Here is an 18,933-nt window from a genome sequence, read left to right on the forward strand (position 1 = left end):
TTTTTGTCACCGTATTTAAGGATATACATGCATTGGAGGCTGTTCAGAGAAGGTTCACTAGGTTGATTCTGGAGATGAGGGGGTTGACTTACGAGGAAAGGTTGAGTAGGTTGGGCCTGTACTCATTGGAGTTCAGAAGAATGAGAGGTGATCTTATTGAAACTTATAAGATAATGAGGGGGCTCGACAAGGTGGATACAGAGAGGATATTTCCACATAGGGGAAACTAAAACTAGGGGACATAGTCTCAGAATAAGGGGCCATCCATTTAAAACTGAGAGGAGGAATTTCTTCTCTCTGAGGGTTGTAAATCTTTGGAATTCTCTGCCCCAGAGAGCTGTGGAGGCTGGGTCATTGAATATATTTAAGGCAGAGATAGACAGAATTTTGAGCGATAAGGGAATAAAGAGTTATGGGGAGTGAGCAAGGAAGTGGAGTTGAGTCCATGATCAGATCAGCCATGATCTTATTAAATAGCGGAGCAGGCTCGAAGGGCCAAATCGCCTACTCCTGCGCCTATTTCACGTTCTTAATGCGAGTGTTAGAACTTAGCCATTGGGCGCGCAGCTTTTAGCGCCCTGACGGAAAATTCATTAGATGCTCACTGGGTGCGCAAACCATTAGCGCCTGGCTGCTGACAATCACTCCGATCATGATGTATTCCTGGTGCAATGCGCACTCTTGTGCCCCGGTTAGTAAATTTGGTGCGTGCGCCTCATTGAGTGGCCGCAAATAATAACATCTGGAAAAACAGTCGTTAACTGGTAACTACTTAAAGAGATGAGGAAGCACTTCTCTCAGAGGTCACAGTCGGTGCAACGTTTACACAGAGCACGGTGCGTGAGCCTCCGAGTTTGCAGTGGCAGACAGACGTAACAATACAGGTTGAAAACAAGTGATTTTGAAAACTTTAAAGGGTGCATTACTATTCCGTGCCTTTAAGACTTGGCTTTTCCTGGGATCTGATTCGGAGTTTTGTGCATGTGCAAAGGGTCTGCAAAATGTACCGACCAAGCTTTCGTTGATTTATTGCCCCTGACAGCTCTTCGACTGAATCTAACAAATTTCTGGGCGGGAAGCACAAACTTTTTCAAGCTGCTAAAAGTATGGTCCGCCAGGATTAACGCCGCAACAGAGGCGCGACCCAATTTCTCCCCACAAGTGTGTTAGCTATGGAGTAAAATTTCCACTTCTGCTCTCCTAGATTGTGCCAAGAGTGCACGTCGTGAAATTGTGTATCCCCAGCCCATGATTTTTAATAGACAGAAAATCCCAGGCTGGGAATGTACAATGTAGTGAGGAAACAGAATTTTTATTCCTATATAATTAGACTAGGCACACGCATTGTTATTCTGTATTATATAATGACTTGAAAGCGTGAGGTCATGCACTTTGACAGAAAAAAAATCAAAGAGCAAGTTATTATTTAAATGGAGAAAGATTGCAAAGTGCTGCAATACAGCGGGACCTGGGGGTACTTGTGCATGAAACACAAAAAGAAAGTATGCAGGTACAGCAAGTGATCAGGAAGGCCAATGGAATCTTGGCCTTTATTGCAAAGGGGATGGAATATAAAAGCAGGTAAGTCTTGTTACAGCAGTACAGAGTATTGGTGAGGTCACACCTGGAATACTGCGTCCCGTTTTGGTTTCCATATTTATGAAAGTATATACTTGCTTTGGAGGCAGTTCAGAGAAGGTTCACTAGGTTGATCCTGGGGATGAGGGGGTTGACTTATGAGGAAAGGTTGAGTAGGTTGGGCCTCTACTCATTGGAATTCAGAAGAATGAGAGGTGATCTTATTAAAACATGTAAGATAATGAGGGGGATGCAGAGAGGATATTTCCACTCATGGGGGAAACTAAAACTAGGGGACATAGCTTTAGAATAAGGGGCTGCCCATTTAAAACAGAGATGAGGAGAAATTTCTTCTCTCAGAGGGTTGTGAATCTGTGGAATTCGCTACCTCAGAGAGCTGTGGAAGCTGGGACATTAAATAAATTTAAGACTGAAATAGACAGTTTCTTGAGCAATGGGAGGATGAGGGGTTATGGGGAGCAGGCGGGGAAGTGGAGCTGAGTCCATGATCAGATCAGCCATGATCTTATTGCATGGCGGAGCAGGCTCGAGGGGCCTTATGGCCTACTCCTGCTCCTATTTCTTATGTTCTTGTTCTTATGTTGAGGAAAATGTGTAATTTCTTGTGCAACTCAATAATAAAATGAAATATTATCTGAGGCAAAAAAATCAGCAATTCTACTGCAAATACAAATGAAAGAATATCATTCCTTTATCTTTGATATTATAACATGTTTGCACTGGAGGAAAAAGATTGGTAAGTGTGCATTTCTGACTGCAAAATAAAATGAGAATGCAAATTATAAATTAGATTTGACAAGAACTAATACACTGACCATCTGACAATTTTGTTCTACATTTGCTTGTTTAACACAAATTCCCTCTTTATTTTCCTTCTTTCATCCATCCACAAAATCTCACCTGCAACCACACCTGATGACATTGTAGCAACAACTGGAGTCTTCGTCTTAGAATTGATGCGGGCTAAAGCTTTGAAAAGCAGCCCATCTTCAGCCATAGCATAGATTACACGGGGCATGGGGAAAATGGAACCAAGCAGACTGAATGAAGAGGAAAGACATGCACAATGTTGCAAGTCAGAGTCGCAACAGATATGTAGTAAATTAATGAAAAATTAACATTCACTTTAGGGCTCTACATAAACTCCCAAACTCTCCTTGTCCAGTGGGAAAGTGATTTGTATAATCCACTTAATTCTTCTCCCCAAAATAAAATGACACCGATTTTTTTATTAATGCAGGATAGTTTTACATAATCAAAACATGGCATGTCGAATTCTAACAATGCCCCAGTGGGTAACAGCATTGTCTGATGTAATACTAAGACATACAAAGCAACAGATTACAATTTGAATGTCAGCCTATATCTAGTTAGCTGATCTCAACTGGGGTCCTACAATTAGCTTCAATATCTTGGCCTGCACTATGGAGCGGATTAAAAAAAATCCAGGGAACTCTTGTCAGAAAGTGAGTGTGTGTACAGACATCAGGTGAGAACATGATTGTGTTTGGCTGTGATGTCCAACACTCATGTTTAGGCTCACATGTAAAGAATGACTACTTAGGCAAGGTGCAGGAGGGCTGCCGGTGCCTCTAGCCCATATCCAAGCAAGAGTCTGTGTCTTCAAGAGGGGAGGGCAAAAACTGAGGAATCAAACCATATTATAAAATGTACATAACTGCCTGGATTATCTCCCACCGTAACTTCGACAGAACCCCTGGAGAAACACTGTTAGCCATTATTCCATTTCTCTAGCAGTTCTGCCGACATTAGGCGAGGGGGGGGGGGGGGGGGGGGAATCAGGAGATTTCGCTCCCCTGCCCTCAACAATACTAGGTGCCTGAGTTTATAATGCTTTTCGGTGAACAAATTGGAGGATCAGAAATGCAATGATGCAATGCTGCTTAGACTAGATTAATCAAAGAGTGAAAGTTTCCTTCTTTCTTCGGACTTAAAAAAAAATCAGTTTCTTTAATCTCCAGGTCACCAACGACAACGATATGTCCATTGTCACAGGTCTTCACCAATGCTGGCTGCAAGGAGTTACACAAGAGTGATTTAAGGGCAACTCCACCTATGCCTTTGTAACTCAGAACTATGAATATTTCATGACTCAATACTTAAGATGAGATTTTCAGATTTTTTGTTTGTTTTCTTTAATATGTAACATTGTGATAATGTCTGGTTGTCTTCAACCACTTGAGCATGCTTGACAAACTTTAGTTGGCCAAATGTGATTCATGTTTATGCTGGCCAAACAGCAACAGTTACGTAGAGTCCTACAGTGTAATCGCTTAATAAACATTAGTTTGATTTGATTTCATTCAGGTGTGGAAATAGAAAAATGCAGTGTTAGGCATACCCAGAAGCATTGGAAACAAACAAACATCTTATGTTGAACATTTTCACAAGTCATAAAATGCAATTTGTATTGCATACTGATAAGTGGGGGATGGATTTTATTTTTCATCAATGGGTTGTAAACTCGGCGTTGGTGGAAAGCTGCCAATTATACACCCCGTTCGATTTTCATTCCACTGGTGGCCAATCCACAAGCCTCAGTTTACCACCTGGCGAAGAAAATTAAGGTCTACCCCAGGGTGTATTAAACACTACTACTGGTCAGCTGAACTCCAGGGCATCAAAGTCTGGAACAAGGGCTTCCCTCAAGACCACTAGCTCAGCATGATGACGAATGCCACTTATGAGCTCCATTGCACATTCTCAACCTCACAAACCTCTAATAGAGTACACAGAAACACCCAAAAGTATCTCAGACCCTGACAATCTGGAGGGAAACCTGTGTCACATAGAAAGTGACAGTGGTCCTATCTGCCTGCTGCCTGCTATGGGGCAATAGTGACCTGCCTGATGATCTCCACACCACTGGTTTCAAGGTACAGCATGAGGAGAGCATGACTGAGTTGGGAAAACTGCTCCTTTTCAGCAGCTGGCTGGAAAATCTCAAGCTCAATACTGTGAATAGAAAAGAAAATCAGACGAGGTGTATAACGGGTGGATGATCTGCTACTGCCCATTTTATGTCCTGCCGAAGTTGAAAGTTCCACCCAACTTCTTTAAAATATTGCTCGTTACATTATTTCTGAAAAATGTTGTACCTTTTATTTTTACTCTAAGTTCACAATAAAATAAGCTTGTGCTTAGAATTTATTATTATTTACAAGCAATGGTCAATTAAATCAGGAACACTTTTTCATCCGTTGATTGCTGGAGCACCATTTTTGTGTGGTGGTGGATCTCTTTCGATTGAAGGTTCAATCTACTTAAAAAAATTCATGTTGTACAGTTCAAACTACACTCACATTGTTAATCACCAGTTTCAAACAGACTGGACTCGTGCTACAGAACAAGACTTTTCATGCACATTAACAGCAGAGATCAAAGCAAAATCAAATGCTTTAAGGTTCACAAGACTCTTAAGAGGTTTGCAGGTTATCCACAGACAGCTTTTTAACTGATTGCAGAATCTTGGTTTTATCAGCAGATATATGAAGGTGCATTAAATCTGCACAGCACAAAAACAATTGGGGAAAAAATTTATCCTCCTTACTAGGTTAAAGCAAAATAATACATTTATGTACCTGTTATATTGTGAAAACAAATGTAATGAAAATTTGGAAAATAAAAAAGTGATAGGTAGTGACCTCCCAAAACAGCATCATCATACTGACCTGGGTCCTTCAATGTCTTCAGATGCACATGGGAAGAATGGCACAAATTTTCTCAGAGGGCTTGAGGCGTAAAGAGGGGGTTACGAGGAGGAAATAAATCAGGTGCAAGAAGTGTGGCTGAGATTTCCGTTTACATCAAACATGGCCAATAATGTCGTGGGAGGCTGGGCAGTGTTTTCTCCTGTCACAATTCCCACAGCTGCCATCTCCTTTCTGCCCAGTGACCGGCTTTCTAGAAAGAGCCCAGCATCTGGGTCATTGTAAGGGTAGAAGTGGAGCCAACTGAGTCTCTAGGTTATGGTCACGACCTGAAAAGCCCCAGACTTGACACATTTTTTGATCGGCCCTCTTACAAGGAAGGCTGATCACAGACTCAGCTGCACCTTTTGGGGGTATGGGGCCAAACCAGAGCTGCATCTTTCACTCCTCCCATCTTGAGGACGCCCAAGATTCACCCATTGTGATGCAAGCAGCCACTGAAAATATTTAAATGAGATGACTCCGTCCTTGTCCTGGATACTCTGGCAGGGTTAGGAATGGAGACCAGCAGTGACCACTTCCCCACACTTAAACCCCTGGAGTAGGCTTGAGGATTTGAGGCCAGAGTTCTTTTTCAGTCTCAACAATTTTGAAAACTGGGCCCAGATGTTTGAAGATCTGAGTAGAAAATCTTTGACTGGAAAAGTGCTTTCCACTCAGCACCAATAAAGGTCTTCAGAAATACGATATAATGAATTCCAAGTAATTCAAAGTTACTTAGCTCAAAATATCTGTTCACTTGAACTGAAAATTAAGCAAAATAATGCCCCCATTCTTCATTTGAATAATTGGTTAATTTGATTTAGACTCCTTATCCCAAATGTTTTCTGACCAGTGAAATCTGCTGTTTAATTCGAGTTCAACTTGGTTCAAGCAGACCAGAGCAGGTAACCTTCCTGTTGCTGGAAAAGGTGACAAAGTGCTGAAAGATTTAAAACCGACCCTGCTTTTGCATCAATGGGTCAGCCGCTTCAAACACCGTCACGCAATCAAGTCAAGGTCCATACATGGGGAGGCAAGTGACATTCCCACAGAAAGGGAGTGGTAGAGCAGACAGACAGCTGCAGAATGGAGGGCCAAAGACTGGACAGTGGAAGTTTGAAAGTATAGTGGTAAGTGACTTGGGGGAAGCATTTATTGCAGCAGTGGATGCAGAAGGAAGCGGGTTGGAAGAGGGTAGGGGATATGGGTGGTGAAGGATACAAGGAATTGGTTGGAGATGGCCTTGTCTGTAATTAAAACCATAGAGAAACCACGAAATGGTGGGCTAACCAAACTGGTAACAATACGGTGGAGGAGGATTTCCTGGAGTGTATTAGGGATGGTTTTCTAGACCAATATGTCGAGAAACCAACTAGAGAGCTGGCCATCCTAGACTGGGTGATGTGTAATGAGAGAGGACTAATTAGCAATCTTGTTGTGCAAGGCCCCTTGGGGAAGAGTGCCCATAATATGGTAGAATTCTTTATTAAGATGGAGAGTGACACAGTTAATTCAGAGACTAGGGTCCTGAACTTAAGAAAAGGTAACTTCGATGATATGAGACGTGAATTGGCTAGGAGAGACTGGCAAATGATACTTAAAGGGTTGACGGTGGATAGGCAATGGCAGACATTTATAGATCACATGGATGAACTTCAACAATTGTACATCCCTGTCTGGAGTAAAAATAAAACGGGGAAAGTGGCTCAACCGTGGCTAACAAGGGAAATTAGGGATAGTGTTAAATCCAAGGAAGAAGCATATAAATTGGCCAGAAAAAGCAGCAAACCTGAGGACTGGGAGAAATTTAGTATTCAGCAGAGGACAACGGGTTTAATTCGGAGGGAGAAAATAGAGTATGAGAGGAAGCTTGCAGGGAACATAAAAGCTTCTATAGATATGTGAAGAGAAAAAGGTTAGTGAAGACAAATGTAGGTCCCTTCCAGTCAGAATCAGGTGAATTTATAATGGGGAACAAAGAAATGGCAGACGAATTGAACAAATACTTTGGTTCGGTCTTCACTAAGGAAGAGACCTGGGTGTCATGGTAAATCAGTCATTGAAGGTTGGCATGCAGGTACAGCAGGCGGTTAAGAAAGCAAATGGCATGTTGGCCTTCATAGCGAGGGGATTTGAGTACAGGGGCAGGGAGATGTTGCTACAGTTGTACAGGGCCTTGGTGAGGCCACACCTGGAGTATTGTGTACAGTTTTGGTCTCCTAACCTGAGGAAGGACATTCTTGCTATTGAGGGAGTGCAGCGAAGGTTCACCAGACTGATTCCCGGGATGGCGGGACTGACCTATCAAGAAAGACTGGATCAACTGGGCTTGTATTCACTGGAGTTCAGAAGAATGAGAGGGGACCTCATAGAAACGTTTAAGATTCTGACGGGGTTAGACAGGTTAGATGCAGGAAGAATGTTCCCAATGTTGGGGAAGTCCAGAACCAGGGGACATAGTCTAAGGATAAGGGGTAAGCCATCTAGGACCGAGATGAGGAGGAATTTCTTCACCCAGAGAGTGGTGAACCTGTGGAATTCTCTACCACAGAAAGTTGTTGAGGCCAATTCACTAAATATATTCAAAAAGGAGTTAGATGAAGTCCTTACTACTAGGGGGATCAAGGGGTATGGTGAGAAAGCAGGAATGGGGTACTGAAGTTGCATGTTCAGCCATGAACTCATTGAATGGCGGTGCAGGCTAGAAGGGCCGAATGGCCTACTCCTGCACCTATTTTCTATGTAAGACACAAATAACTTTCCGGAAACACTAGGGGACCGAGGGTCTAGCGAGAAGGAGGAACTGAAGGGAATCCTTATTAGACAGGAAATTGTGTTAGGGAAATTGATGGGATTGAAGGCCGATAAATCCCCAGGGCCTGATAGGCTGCATCCCAGAGTACTTAAGGAAGTGGCCCTAGAAATAGTGGATGCATTGGTGATCATTTTCCAACATTCTATTGACTCTGGATCGGTTCCTATGGACTGGAGGGTAGCTAATGTAACCCCACTTTTTAAAAAAGGAGGGAGAGATAAAACAGGGAATTATAGACCGGTTAGCCTGACATCGGTGGTGGGGAAAATGTTGGAATAAATTATTAAAGATGAAATAGCACAGCATTTGGAAAGCAGTGACAGGATCGGTCCAAGTCAGCATGGATTTATGAAAGGGAAATCCTGCTTGACAAATCTAGAATTTTTTGACGATGTAACTAGTAGTGTGGACAAGGGAGAACCAGTGGATGTGGTGTATTTGGACTTTCAAAAGGGTCCCACACAAGAGATTAGTGTGCAAAATTAAAGCACATGGTATTGGGGGTAATGTATTGACGTGGATAGAGAACTGGTTGGCAGACAGGAAACAGAGAGTCGGAATAAATGGATCCTTTTCAGAATGGCAGGCAGTGACTAGTGGGGTGCCGCAGGGTTCAGTGCTGGGACCCCAGATATTTACAATATACATTAATGATTTAGATGAAGGAATTGAATGTAATATCTCCAAGTTTCCAGATGACACTAAGCTGGGTGGCGGTGTGAGCTGTGAGAAGGATGCTAAGAGGTTGCAGGGTGACTTGGACAGGTTAGGTGAGTGGGCAAATGCATGGCAGATCTAGTATAATGTGGATAAATGTGAGGTTATCCACTTTGGTGGAAAAAACACAAAGGCAGAATATTATCTGAATGGTGACAGATTAGGAAAAGGGGAGGTGCAACAAGACCTGGGTGTCATGGTACATCAGTCATTGAAAGTAGGCATGCAGGTACAGCAGGCGGTGAAGAAGGCAAATGGCATGTTGGCCTTCATAGCGAGAGGATTTGAGTATAGGAGCATGTAGGTCTTACTGCAGTTGTTCAGGGCCTTGGTGAGGTCACACCTGGAATATTGTGTTCAGTTTCGGTCTCCTCATCTAAGGAAGGACGTTCTTGCTATTGAGGGAGTGCAGCGAAGGTTCACCAGACTGATTCCCGGGATGGCAGGAGTGACATATGAGGAGAGACTGGATCAACTGGGCTTGAATTCACTGGAATTTAGAAGAATGAGAGGGGATCTCATAGAAACATACAGAATTCTGACAGGATTGGATAGGTTAGAGGCAGGAAGAATGTTCCCGATGCAGGGGAAGTCCAGAACCAGGGGTCACAGTCTAAGGATAAGGGGTAAGCCATTTAGGACTGAGATGAGGAGAAACTTCTTCACGCAGAGAGTTGTTAACCTGTGGAATTCTCTACCGCAGAAAGTTGTTGAGGCCAGTTCGTTAGATATATTCAAAAGGGAGTTAGATATGGCCCTTACGGCTAAAGGGATCAAGGGGTATGGAGAGAAAGCAGGAAAGAGGTACTGAGGTTGAATGATCAGCCATGATCTTTATTGAATGATGGTGCAGGCTCGAAGGGCCGAATGGCCTACTCCTGCACGTATTTTCTGTAAATAGGAGTAAGAGAGTTTATACGGAGGGAGAGATTTATGGAGGGCACAAGGGCAATTAACTCAATAATATTTAAGTGCAGTCCAGAGGCTGAAGGAGGAAAGAAGGGAAATTTTCTTGGAGCGGGGGGAGAGGGAGCAAGGAGCAGTAGAAGGGTGAAACAAGATGAGGTACTCGAACAGGCATACTTGCCATTAAACACAAACTGTAGGGATAAAAAAAAAGACTTCCATTTATATAGCGCCTTTCACGACCACCGGACGTCTCAAAGCGCTTTACAGCCAATGAAGTACCTTTTGAGTGTAGTCACTGTTGTAATGTGGCAGCCAACATGTGCACAGCAAACTCCCACAAACAGCAATGTGATAATGACCAGATAATCATTTTATTTTGTTATTTTGATTGAGGGATGAATATTGACCAGGATACCGGGGATAGCTCCCCTGACCACCTTCGAAATGGTGCCATGGGATCTTTTAGTCCACCTGAGAGGGAAGACAAGGCCCCTGTTTAACGTCTCATCTGAAAGACGGCACCTCTGACAGTGCAGCACTTCCCCTGCACTGCACTGGAGATTCAGCCTAGATTTATGTGCTCAAGTTGTGGAATCAACCAGGGAGCAGACTATTTTAGATCTAGTAATGTGTAACGAGTCTGGATTAATTAATGATCTCGTAGTGAAGGATGTTCTTGGGAAGAGTGATCATAGCATGGTAGAATTTCAAATTCAGTTTGAGGATGAGAAAGCTAGTTCTCAAACTAGTGTCTGAACTTAAATAAAGGTAATTACAAAGATATGAAGGCAGAGCTGGTTAAAGTGGACTTGGAAAATAGATTAATGGGTAAGACTGTAGAAAAACAGTGGCAAACATTAAAGGAGGTATTTCATAACTCTCAGCAAAGATATATTCCAGTGAGAAAGAAAGACTCCAAGAGAAGGACGAACCATCCGTGGCTAACTAAAGAAGTAAAGGATGGTATCAAATTGAAAACAAAGGCATACAATGTTGCGAAGAAGAGTGGAAGGCCAGAAGTTTGGGAAATTATTAGAAACCAGCAAAGGATGACTAAAAAAAATGATAGAGAGAGAGAAGATAGCTTATGAGAGTAAACTAGCAAGAAATATCGAAACAGACAGGTATATAAAATGGAAGCAAGTAGCTAAAATACACTTTGGTCCCTTAGAGGATGAGACTGGGCAATTAATAATAGGAAACAGAGAAATGGCGGACACTTTGAACAAATATTTTGTATCAGTCTTCACGGTAGAAGAAACTAAAAACATCCCAATAATTGATAATCAAGGGGCTATTGGGGGAGGGATGGGTACTTAAAACAATCACTATCACTACAGAAAAAGTACGAGGCAAACTAATGGGACAAAAGATGGACAAGTTCCCTGGACCTGATGGCCTGCATCTTAGCGTCTTAAAAGAGGTAGCTGCAGACATAGTGGATGCATTGGTTGTAATCTACCAAAATTCCCTGGATTCTGGAGAGAGCCCAGCAGATTGGAAAACCACAAATGTAATGTAATCCCCTAATTAAGAAACGAGGGAGACAGAAAGCAGGAAACTATGGACCAGTTAGCCTAACATCTGTCATTTGAAAAATGCTGGAGTCCATCATTAAGGAAGGAGTAGCAGGAGATTTAGAAAATCATAATGCAGTCAGGTTTTATGAAAAGGAAATCATGTTTGACAAATTTGCTTGAGTTCTTTGAGGATGTAATGAACAGGGTGGATAAAGGGGAACCAGTAGATGTCGTCTATTTGGATTTCCAGAAAGCATTCGATAAGGTGCCACATAAAAGGTTACTGCACAAGAAAAGAACTCGCGGGGTTGGGGATAATATATTCATGTGGATAGGATTGGCTAACTAACAGAAAGCAGAGAGTCGGAATAAATGGGGAATTTTCAGGTTGGCAAACAATGACTAGTGGGATGCCACAGGGATCGGTACTGGGGCCTCAACTATTTACAGTTTATATTAATGACTTGGATGAAGGGACCAAGTGTAATGTAGCCAAATTTGCTGAGGATACAAAGATAGGTGGGAAAGCAAGTTGTAAAGAGGACGCAAATAATCTGCAAAGGGATATAGATAGGCTCAGAGTGGGAAAAATTTTGGCAGATGGAGTATAATGTGGGAAAATGTGAGGTTATCCACTTTGGTAGGAAAAATAAAAAAGCAAATTATTATTTAAATAGGGAGAGATTACAAAATGCGGTCGTACAGAGAGATCTGAGGGTCCTCGTACATGAAACACAAAAAGTTAGTATGCAGGTACAGCAAGTAATTAGGAAGGCAAATGGAATGTTGGCCTTTATTGCAAGGGGGATGGGGTATAAAAGTAGGGAAGTCCTGCTACAACTTTACAGGGCATTGGTAAGAACACATCTGGAGTACAGCGTACAGTTTTGGTCTCCTTATTTAAGGAAGGTAGTTCAGAGAAGGTTCACGAGGTTGATTCCTGAGATGAAGGGGTTGTAATATGAAGAAAGGTTGAACAGGTTGGGCCTATACTCATTGGAGTTTAGAAGAATGAGAGGGGGTCTTATTGAAACATACAAGATTCTGAGGGGGCTTGATAGGATAGATTCCCCCTTCTGGGGGAATCGAGAACTAGGGGGCATAGTTTTAGTATAAGGGGCCGTGGCTCAGTGCTACTCACTAAGCCACGGCTGACACTTTCCTCACTAAACAGCTATCACAAAATTTTAAAAGATGATCAATTGTGAAACAACTTCAATTTAAAATACATAGTACATTAGGTCTTTATGGTTGGGTGAGGGATGGAAGCAGAAATTGTGAATCTAAACTGTGTTTGTTCAAATACCACACAATAAGCCTTTCCACTGGTCTATTCGGAAAGAAAGCTGAATTTCTTTTCATACCTTGTTGATAGTGCACAGAGGGATCCCACTGCCACCAGGTATTTTGCGGGACCCCAGCCAACATATTCAAAGGCAACAGGCAGTGGGCTTCTAGCATCCAGCAGGTAGTAAGGCATCATGAGGGTCAGTGCTGCTGAAACTCCAAAGTAAGCCAGGAAGCAAACCAAAAGGGAAGTCACAATTCCTATGGGAATAGCCTTTTGGGGATTTTTCACTTCTTCACCTGGAATGGAAACAAAGAACATTGCCTGGCTTGAATACAAATAGTTGGTATGGAAAGATGAGCTTGGTCATGTGGATTGATGATAGAAAAACCAGACGCAGGAAATTCCTCAGTGCTACTCCTGCTCCACCGTGTTACTTTGCCAGAAATGCAGCGGTGACCCTGTTTGCATTACAAGCATGATTTCCCAGAAGATGAATTTCTGATCTGAATCATGCTGTCATTCAGATGATGCACTGAGGTTCAGTGCTTTCCTTTGGGTCAAAAGAGAGAGAAACTAACAGGAGAAAAAATAAAGGCTCAGGAACTTTGGGCTATATTTGTAAACCTTATTGTATTCAACCTAAGATATGGGAGCAGAACATCTGGTTGTTCTCTCAGTCAGGGAATGGTATATGAAGAGCTATGCAAGGGGTAGCAAAAAATACAATAGGGACAAGTATAATGATGCTTGGAATATAAATGAACCATCAATCCATTTCATGTCAAAATGTATTTGTTAAATTCCATCCAAAATGAATAAAAGACTAAGTAGAGCATTCTTTGGTATAGACGTAGGGCAAAAACTTTTTTTCTGAGAGTACATGCACACAGTAACAGAAAAAGAATTACGTATTGATGTTATCTTGCATCCCATAAGCTGTAATTCATTATGAATCTGATATTGTAATGTAGATTGTAGTAATGCATTCCAGAATTGGAACAACTTGAAGATTAAAAATCTCAGAATTGTCTGTCATAATTTAAGAACAATTTAAGAATCAAAAACAAAATACTTTTCAGAACATCCAAAATTTACAATCACTTTAGTTTAACAAAAATGTAAAACTGAAAGTCTCTCTGGGAAACGTGTTTGTGCTGTCTCAACTCAGTTCTTAGTGGGTGCCAACACGGGGAGAGGGGAATTTGATTACTTAGCACACTGGTTAACATATTTGTGTAAAATTGCTTTGTGTGCTATTTAACACAGTAGTTACCCATTTAAAATAAACAATTTAAAATAGTGCACAAAGGAACTTTTTGCAAGAATATTAAATTGTGTGCTACCAGAAAAAATCAAATTCCTAAATTGGCAATACTTGAGAGGCCAAAACGATGATTCTCGTGTGTGAAATGGAGAAATAAAATCACACAAGTGCAGTGGAGTACTCAACTAACATCAGAGTTAAGCATATTATTGGGGCAGAGTAAAAACTTTACTTTGAATCTAGCCACATTTCACTTGTATTTGAAAATGACAATGAATGACAAAGAAGGAAAAGCATTTTATTCCCTAGCACCAACATCACTCAATTAATAAGTACAAACAATGACTAAGAAACAAATATGGGGTTAAGTCTAGAATTGTAATTGCACTTAGAAGATCCCTTCAATGGGACAGAAATGAAACTGTGATCATTATATCCCGTAATTGCACAGGATTGTTGGGGATCAATTACAGGGTAAATGTAACTCTCTTGGTAGGGAGCCATGCTTGAAGGGAGCACAGGTTAGAGAAGCAGGGTTATGGGGCCCAAGTTTCCACAAGAAAAAAAACGGGCGCCCCTCCGGGCTGGGCGCCCGTTTTTCGCACCTAAAACGGCGCCTAAAAAAATCCTCGGTACTCTCCACCTACTTACAGGTCCTGTGGCATTCGGCGCAGCCAGCACGAGCTGTGGGGGGGGGGGGCGGAGCCAGGTCCCGGCGCTGAAAACAGTGCCGGGACCTCTGCACATGCGCGCTACAGTCGGCACGCAAGTGCAGTAGCTCCAGGCGCCGAACTGTGTGGGAGGGGCCCGAAGCACGCAGCCCCTAGCCCTGGCTGAATGGCATCAATGGGGCTGCGTGAATGAGGCTCCTCCCACGGCCAGCTTCTGCTCCCCGCCCGACCAGACCCGACACTCGCTCCCCCCCACCCCGCCGACCAGACCCGACCCGACACCCGCTCCCCCCCGCCCCCGCCGACCAGACCCGACCCGACACCCGCTCCCCCCCACCCCGCCGACCAGACCCGACCCGACACCCGCTCCCCCCCGCCCCGACCCGACACCCGCTCCCCGCCCCGACACCCGCTCCCGCCCCCCCCAGACCCGAGACCCGAGACCCGCTCCCCCAGCCCCGACCCGAGACCCGCTCCACCCCCACCCGCCCCGAGGCCAGCTCCCCCCCCCGGCCCCGACCCGAGGCCCGCTCCCCCACCCCCCGCCCCGACCCGAGGCCCGCTCCCCCCTCCCCGCTCCGAGGCCCGCATCCCCCCCACCCCCCCCCAATGACCAGACCCGACCCGACACCCGCTCCCCGGCCCCGACACCCGCTCCCCCCCGCCCCAAAACCCGCTCCCCCCCGACACCCGCTCCCTCCCACCCCGAGACCCGCTCCCCCCGCCCCGACCCGAGACCCGCTCCCCCCGCCCCGACCTGAGGCCTGCTCCACCCCCCCTCCGCCGACCAGACCCGACCCGAGACCCGCTCCCACCCTCGCCCCGACCCGAGGCCCGCTCCCCCCGCCCGAGACCCGCCCCCCCCCGACCCGAGACCCGCTTCCCCCCCGCCGACCAGACCCGCCGACCAGACCCGCTGTCCCCCCCCGCCCCGACCCGACACCCGCTCCCCCCCACCCCCGCCCTGCGCTCCCCCCCCCGCCCCGACCCGAGACCCGCTCAACCTCCCCCCGACCCGAGACCCACTCCCCCCCGACACCCGCTCCCCCCCGCCCCGCCCCGAGGCCTGCTCCCCCCCGCCCCGAACCGAGGCCCGCTTCCCCCCCTCGCCCCGACCCGAGACCCGCTCCCCCCCACCCCGACCGGAGACCCGCTTCCCCCCCGCCCCGAGGACCGCCCCCCCCCCCGACCCGACCCGACCCCCGCTCCCCTCCCGCCGACCAGACACGACCCGCGCCCCACCCCACCCCCGCCGACCAGACCCGACCCGACACCCGCGCCCCCCCCCCCGCCCCGACCCGACACCCGCGCCCCGAACCGACACCCGCGCCCACCCCCCCCAGACCCGAGACCCGCTCCCCCCGCCCCAACCCGAGACCCGCTCCCCCGCCCCGACCCGAGACCCGCTCTACCCCCCCCCCGCCCCGACCCGAGACCCGCTCCCACCCCCCCAAGACCCGAGACCCGCTCCCCCCGCCCCAACCCGAGACCCGCTCCCCCGCCCCGACCCGAGACCCGCTCTACCCCCACCCGCCCCGACCCGAGACCCGCTCGCCCCCCCCGCCCCGAGGCCAGCTCCCCCCCCGCCCCGACCCGAGGCCCGCTCCCCCACCCACCGCCCAGCCCCGAGGCCCGCTCCGATGCCCGCATCCCCCCCCACCGCGACCCGAGACCCGCTCCCCCCGCCCCGACCCGAGACCTGCTCCCCCCGCCCCAACCTGAGGCCCGCTCCCCCCCTCCGCCGACCAGACCCGCCCCGACACCCGCCCCCCCCCCCCGCCCCAACCCGAGGCCCGCTCCACACCACCCCCCCCGACCCGAGACCCGCCCCGACCCGACACCCGCTCCCCACCCCCCGCCCCAACCCGAGGCCCGCTCCCCCCCGCCCCGACTCGAGGCCCGCTCCCCCCCCCCCCCGCCCGCCCCGACCCGAGGCCCGCTCCCCCCCGCCGCCCGCCCCGACCCGAGGCCCGCTCCCCCCCCCCGCCCCGCCCCAACCCGAGGCCTGCTTCCCCCCCGCCCCGAGGCCCGCTCCGATCCGAGGCCCGCTTCCCCCCCCTCGCCCCGACCCGCTCCCCCCCGCCCTGAGGCCCGTCCCCCCCCCCCCGGACCCGAGGCCCGCTACCCCCCCCCCCCCGACCAGACCCGACACCCGCTCTCACCCCCGCCCCGACACCCGCCCCGCCCCGACACCCACTCCCCCCGCCCCGACCCGAGACCCGCCCCCCCCCCCTCGACCCGAGGCCCGCTCCCCCCGCCCGAGACCTGCCCCCCCCGACCCGAGGCCCGCTTCCCCCCCCCCGACCAGACCCGACACCCGCTCCCCCCCCGACCCGACACCCGCTCCCCCCCACCCCCGCCCCGCGCTCCCCCCCCGCCCCGACCCGAGACCCGCTCCACCCCCCCCGACCCGAGACCCACTCCCCCCGACACCCGCTACCCCCCCGCCGACCAGACCCGCCCCCCCCGCCGACCAGACCCGCTCCCCCCTCCGCCCCGACCTGACACCCGCTCCCCCCCGCCCCGCGCTCCCCCCCCGCCCCGACCCGAGGCCCGCTCCCCCCCCCCGCCCCGAGGCCCGCTCCCCCCCCGACCCGAGGCCCGCTCCCCCCCCCCGCCCTGACCCGACACCCGCTCCCCCCCTCCCCTCTCTCCCTCCCTCCCTCTCTCTCTCTCTCTCTATCTCTATCTCCCTCTCTCTCTCTCTCTCTCCCCCTCCCGCTCAGCGGCACGAACAGCTGCAGAATTCTCCCTGGCTGAAGCACTTTCACACAGGTAGGAAGATGGTTTATTTAATCTTTTCTTGGCTTATAAATGTTTATTCAGGTTGGATTTATTTGTATAATATTTGTAGAAGTATAAATAAGGATTTATTGTCGAATTTAATGAGTTCCATTCCCCCCCCCCCCCTCCCCCCACCTCGTTCTGGACGCCTAATTTGTAACCTGCGCCTGATTTTTTAATGTGTAGAACAGGTTTTTTCAGTTCTACAAAAATCTTCACTGGCTCCATTCTACTTTAGTTTTGAGTACATTTTCACTGTGGAAACTTTCAAATCAGGCGTCAGTGGCCGGACATGCCCCCTTTTGAAGAAAAAATTCTGTTCTAAACCAGAACTGTTCTACCTGACAAGAACTGCAGGAAAAAAAATGTGGAGAATTGCGATTTCTAAAATAGTCCGTTCTCCACCAGTTGCTCCTAAAAATCAGGCGCGAATCATGTGGAAACTTGGGCCCATGGTGTTATAGCCCAATCTTTGACCCATGCTCCCTTTGTGTATACTTCTGCACAAGAGTGCGGCTGCACTTAATTTATGCATACGAGTTAAAATGTCAAAACAATGCAGATGACAGAACAGATTGTTGCTGCATAAATCTATCAGATTAAATAATGCAATGATAAATATACCCCTTGTCCTTACCTGTAGTAGCAATACAGTCAAATCCAACAAAGGCATAAAAGCAGGTAGCAGCACCAGCTAATGTTCCAGCTAATCCATATGGTGTAAAACCACCTATACCATAAATGCTGGTGACATTCTCTGAAGATGACAGATTGCTACAAAGCAGAGGAAAGGGAGAAAATGTACATTATATTTACAGAATACATCCAATTTTCAGTTACTCATGCAACATCATTTTGAAAAATATAGTTCCAATGTCTGAGATTTTAGCCAAATTCATAGTAGTATGAAAACAAAATTTCCATTTTTTTAAGGATACATTCAAAACTGATGTTCCAAAAATCAGAACTACATCATGTACATAGTTTAGGTTTTTATTAAGAATAAATTAAGAAATAATACAAATAATAAACACTTTTTACTGGTTATTTTCTATAGTTTGTTGTTGGAGACTATTACTATGTAACAATCAAATTATAGAATTGCTACTCACTAGCTTCTTTTTAGTTATATCTTCTAGTGGTGTATCATAGATAAAATAAAATAATTTAGTGTTTAAATGCTGAGCTACAAAAAGATTCAACCTGACTATTTGAAGAATACAAGTCTCTCTCTTTACCTTAATATTTCTGCTCAAAATTTATTAAACCAATATGACATTTCATTAAAATCAAAACATGACAAATCTTTGTAAAAGGTGATGCTTGGAAAGTTAATATGTATATATAACTGCAAACAGTTTTAGTATTGGAGAAATAAACTTGATTGGCTTGCTGTTCAAGTTATAAAAGTAATTAAATAATTTATGTCAATGTTTAGATCTCGATAAAAAAAATGAATATGCAGGATGGTATATTTCTGCTTAACAAATGTTTTGTGCGTTTTCATTAATGCAATTGTTGTACAAGGTTTTGTTTATTTTACTGATATCTATTTAACTGAAAGTCCTCACTGGAGAAGCATATTTCCAACTTTGGCTACCACAAGACATACATGTTGGACTATACAGTGGAACCTCCATTATCTGTAAT

The 18,933-nt window shown here is 46.8% G+C and overlaps 1 protein-coding gene across 3 annotated transcripts in view; it reads right to left on the reverse strand.

Moving 5' to 3' along the window:
* slc7a2 (solute carrier family 7 member 2) overlaps positions 1 to 18,933 on the reverse strand; it is a 309,829-nt gene that overhangs the window by 72,998 nt on the left and 217,898 nt on the right. For 2 of the 3 annotated variants that reach the window (XM_070869767.1, XM_070869763.1), the window contains exons 6-8: positions 17,921 to 18,057; positions 12,638 to 12,860; positions 2,500 to 2,639 (exon numbers count right to left, since the gene is read on the reverse strand). In XM_070869767.1, coding sequence (XP_070725868.1) covers positions 2,500 to 2,639; positions 12,638 to 12,860; positions 17,921 to 18,057 — 500 coding nt within the window. The remainder of the gene's footprint in view (positions 1 to 2,499; positions 2,640 to 12,637; positions 12,861 to 17,920; positions 18,058 to 18,933) is intronic. The other variant, XM_070869770.1, reaches the window with a different exon arrangement.

The sequence above is a fragment of the Pristiophorus japonicus genome, chromosome 2 (genome assembly GCF_044704955.1).
Source record: "Pristiophorus japonicus isolate sPriJap1 chromosome 2, sPriJap1.hap1, whole genome shotgun sequence".
Taxonomy (NCBI): Eukaryota; Metazoa; Chordata; class Chondrichthyes; family Pristiophoridae; genus Pristiophorus; species Pristiophorus japonicus.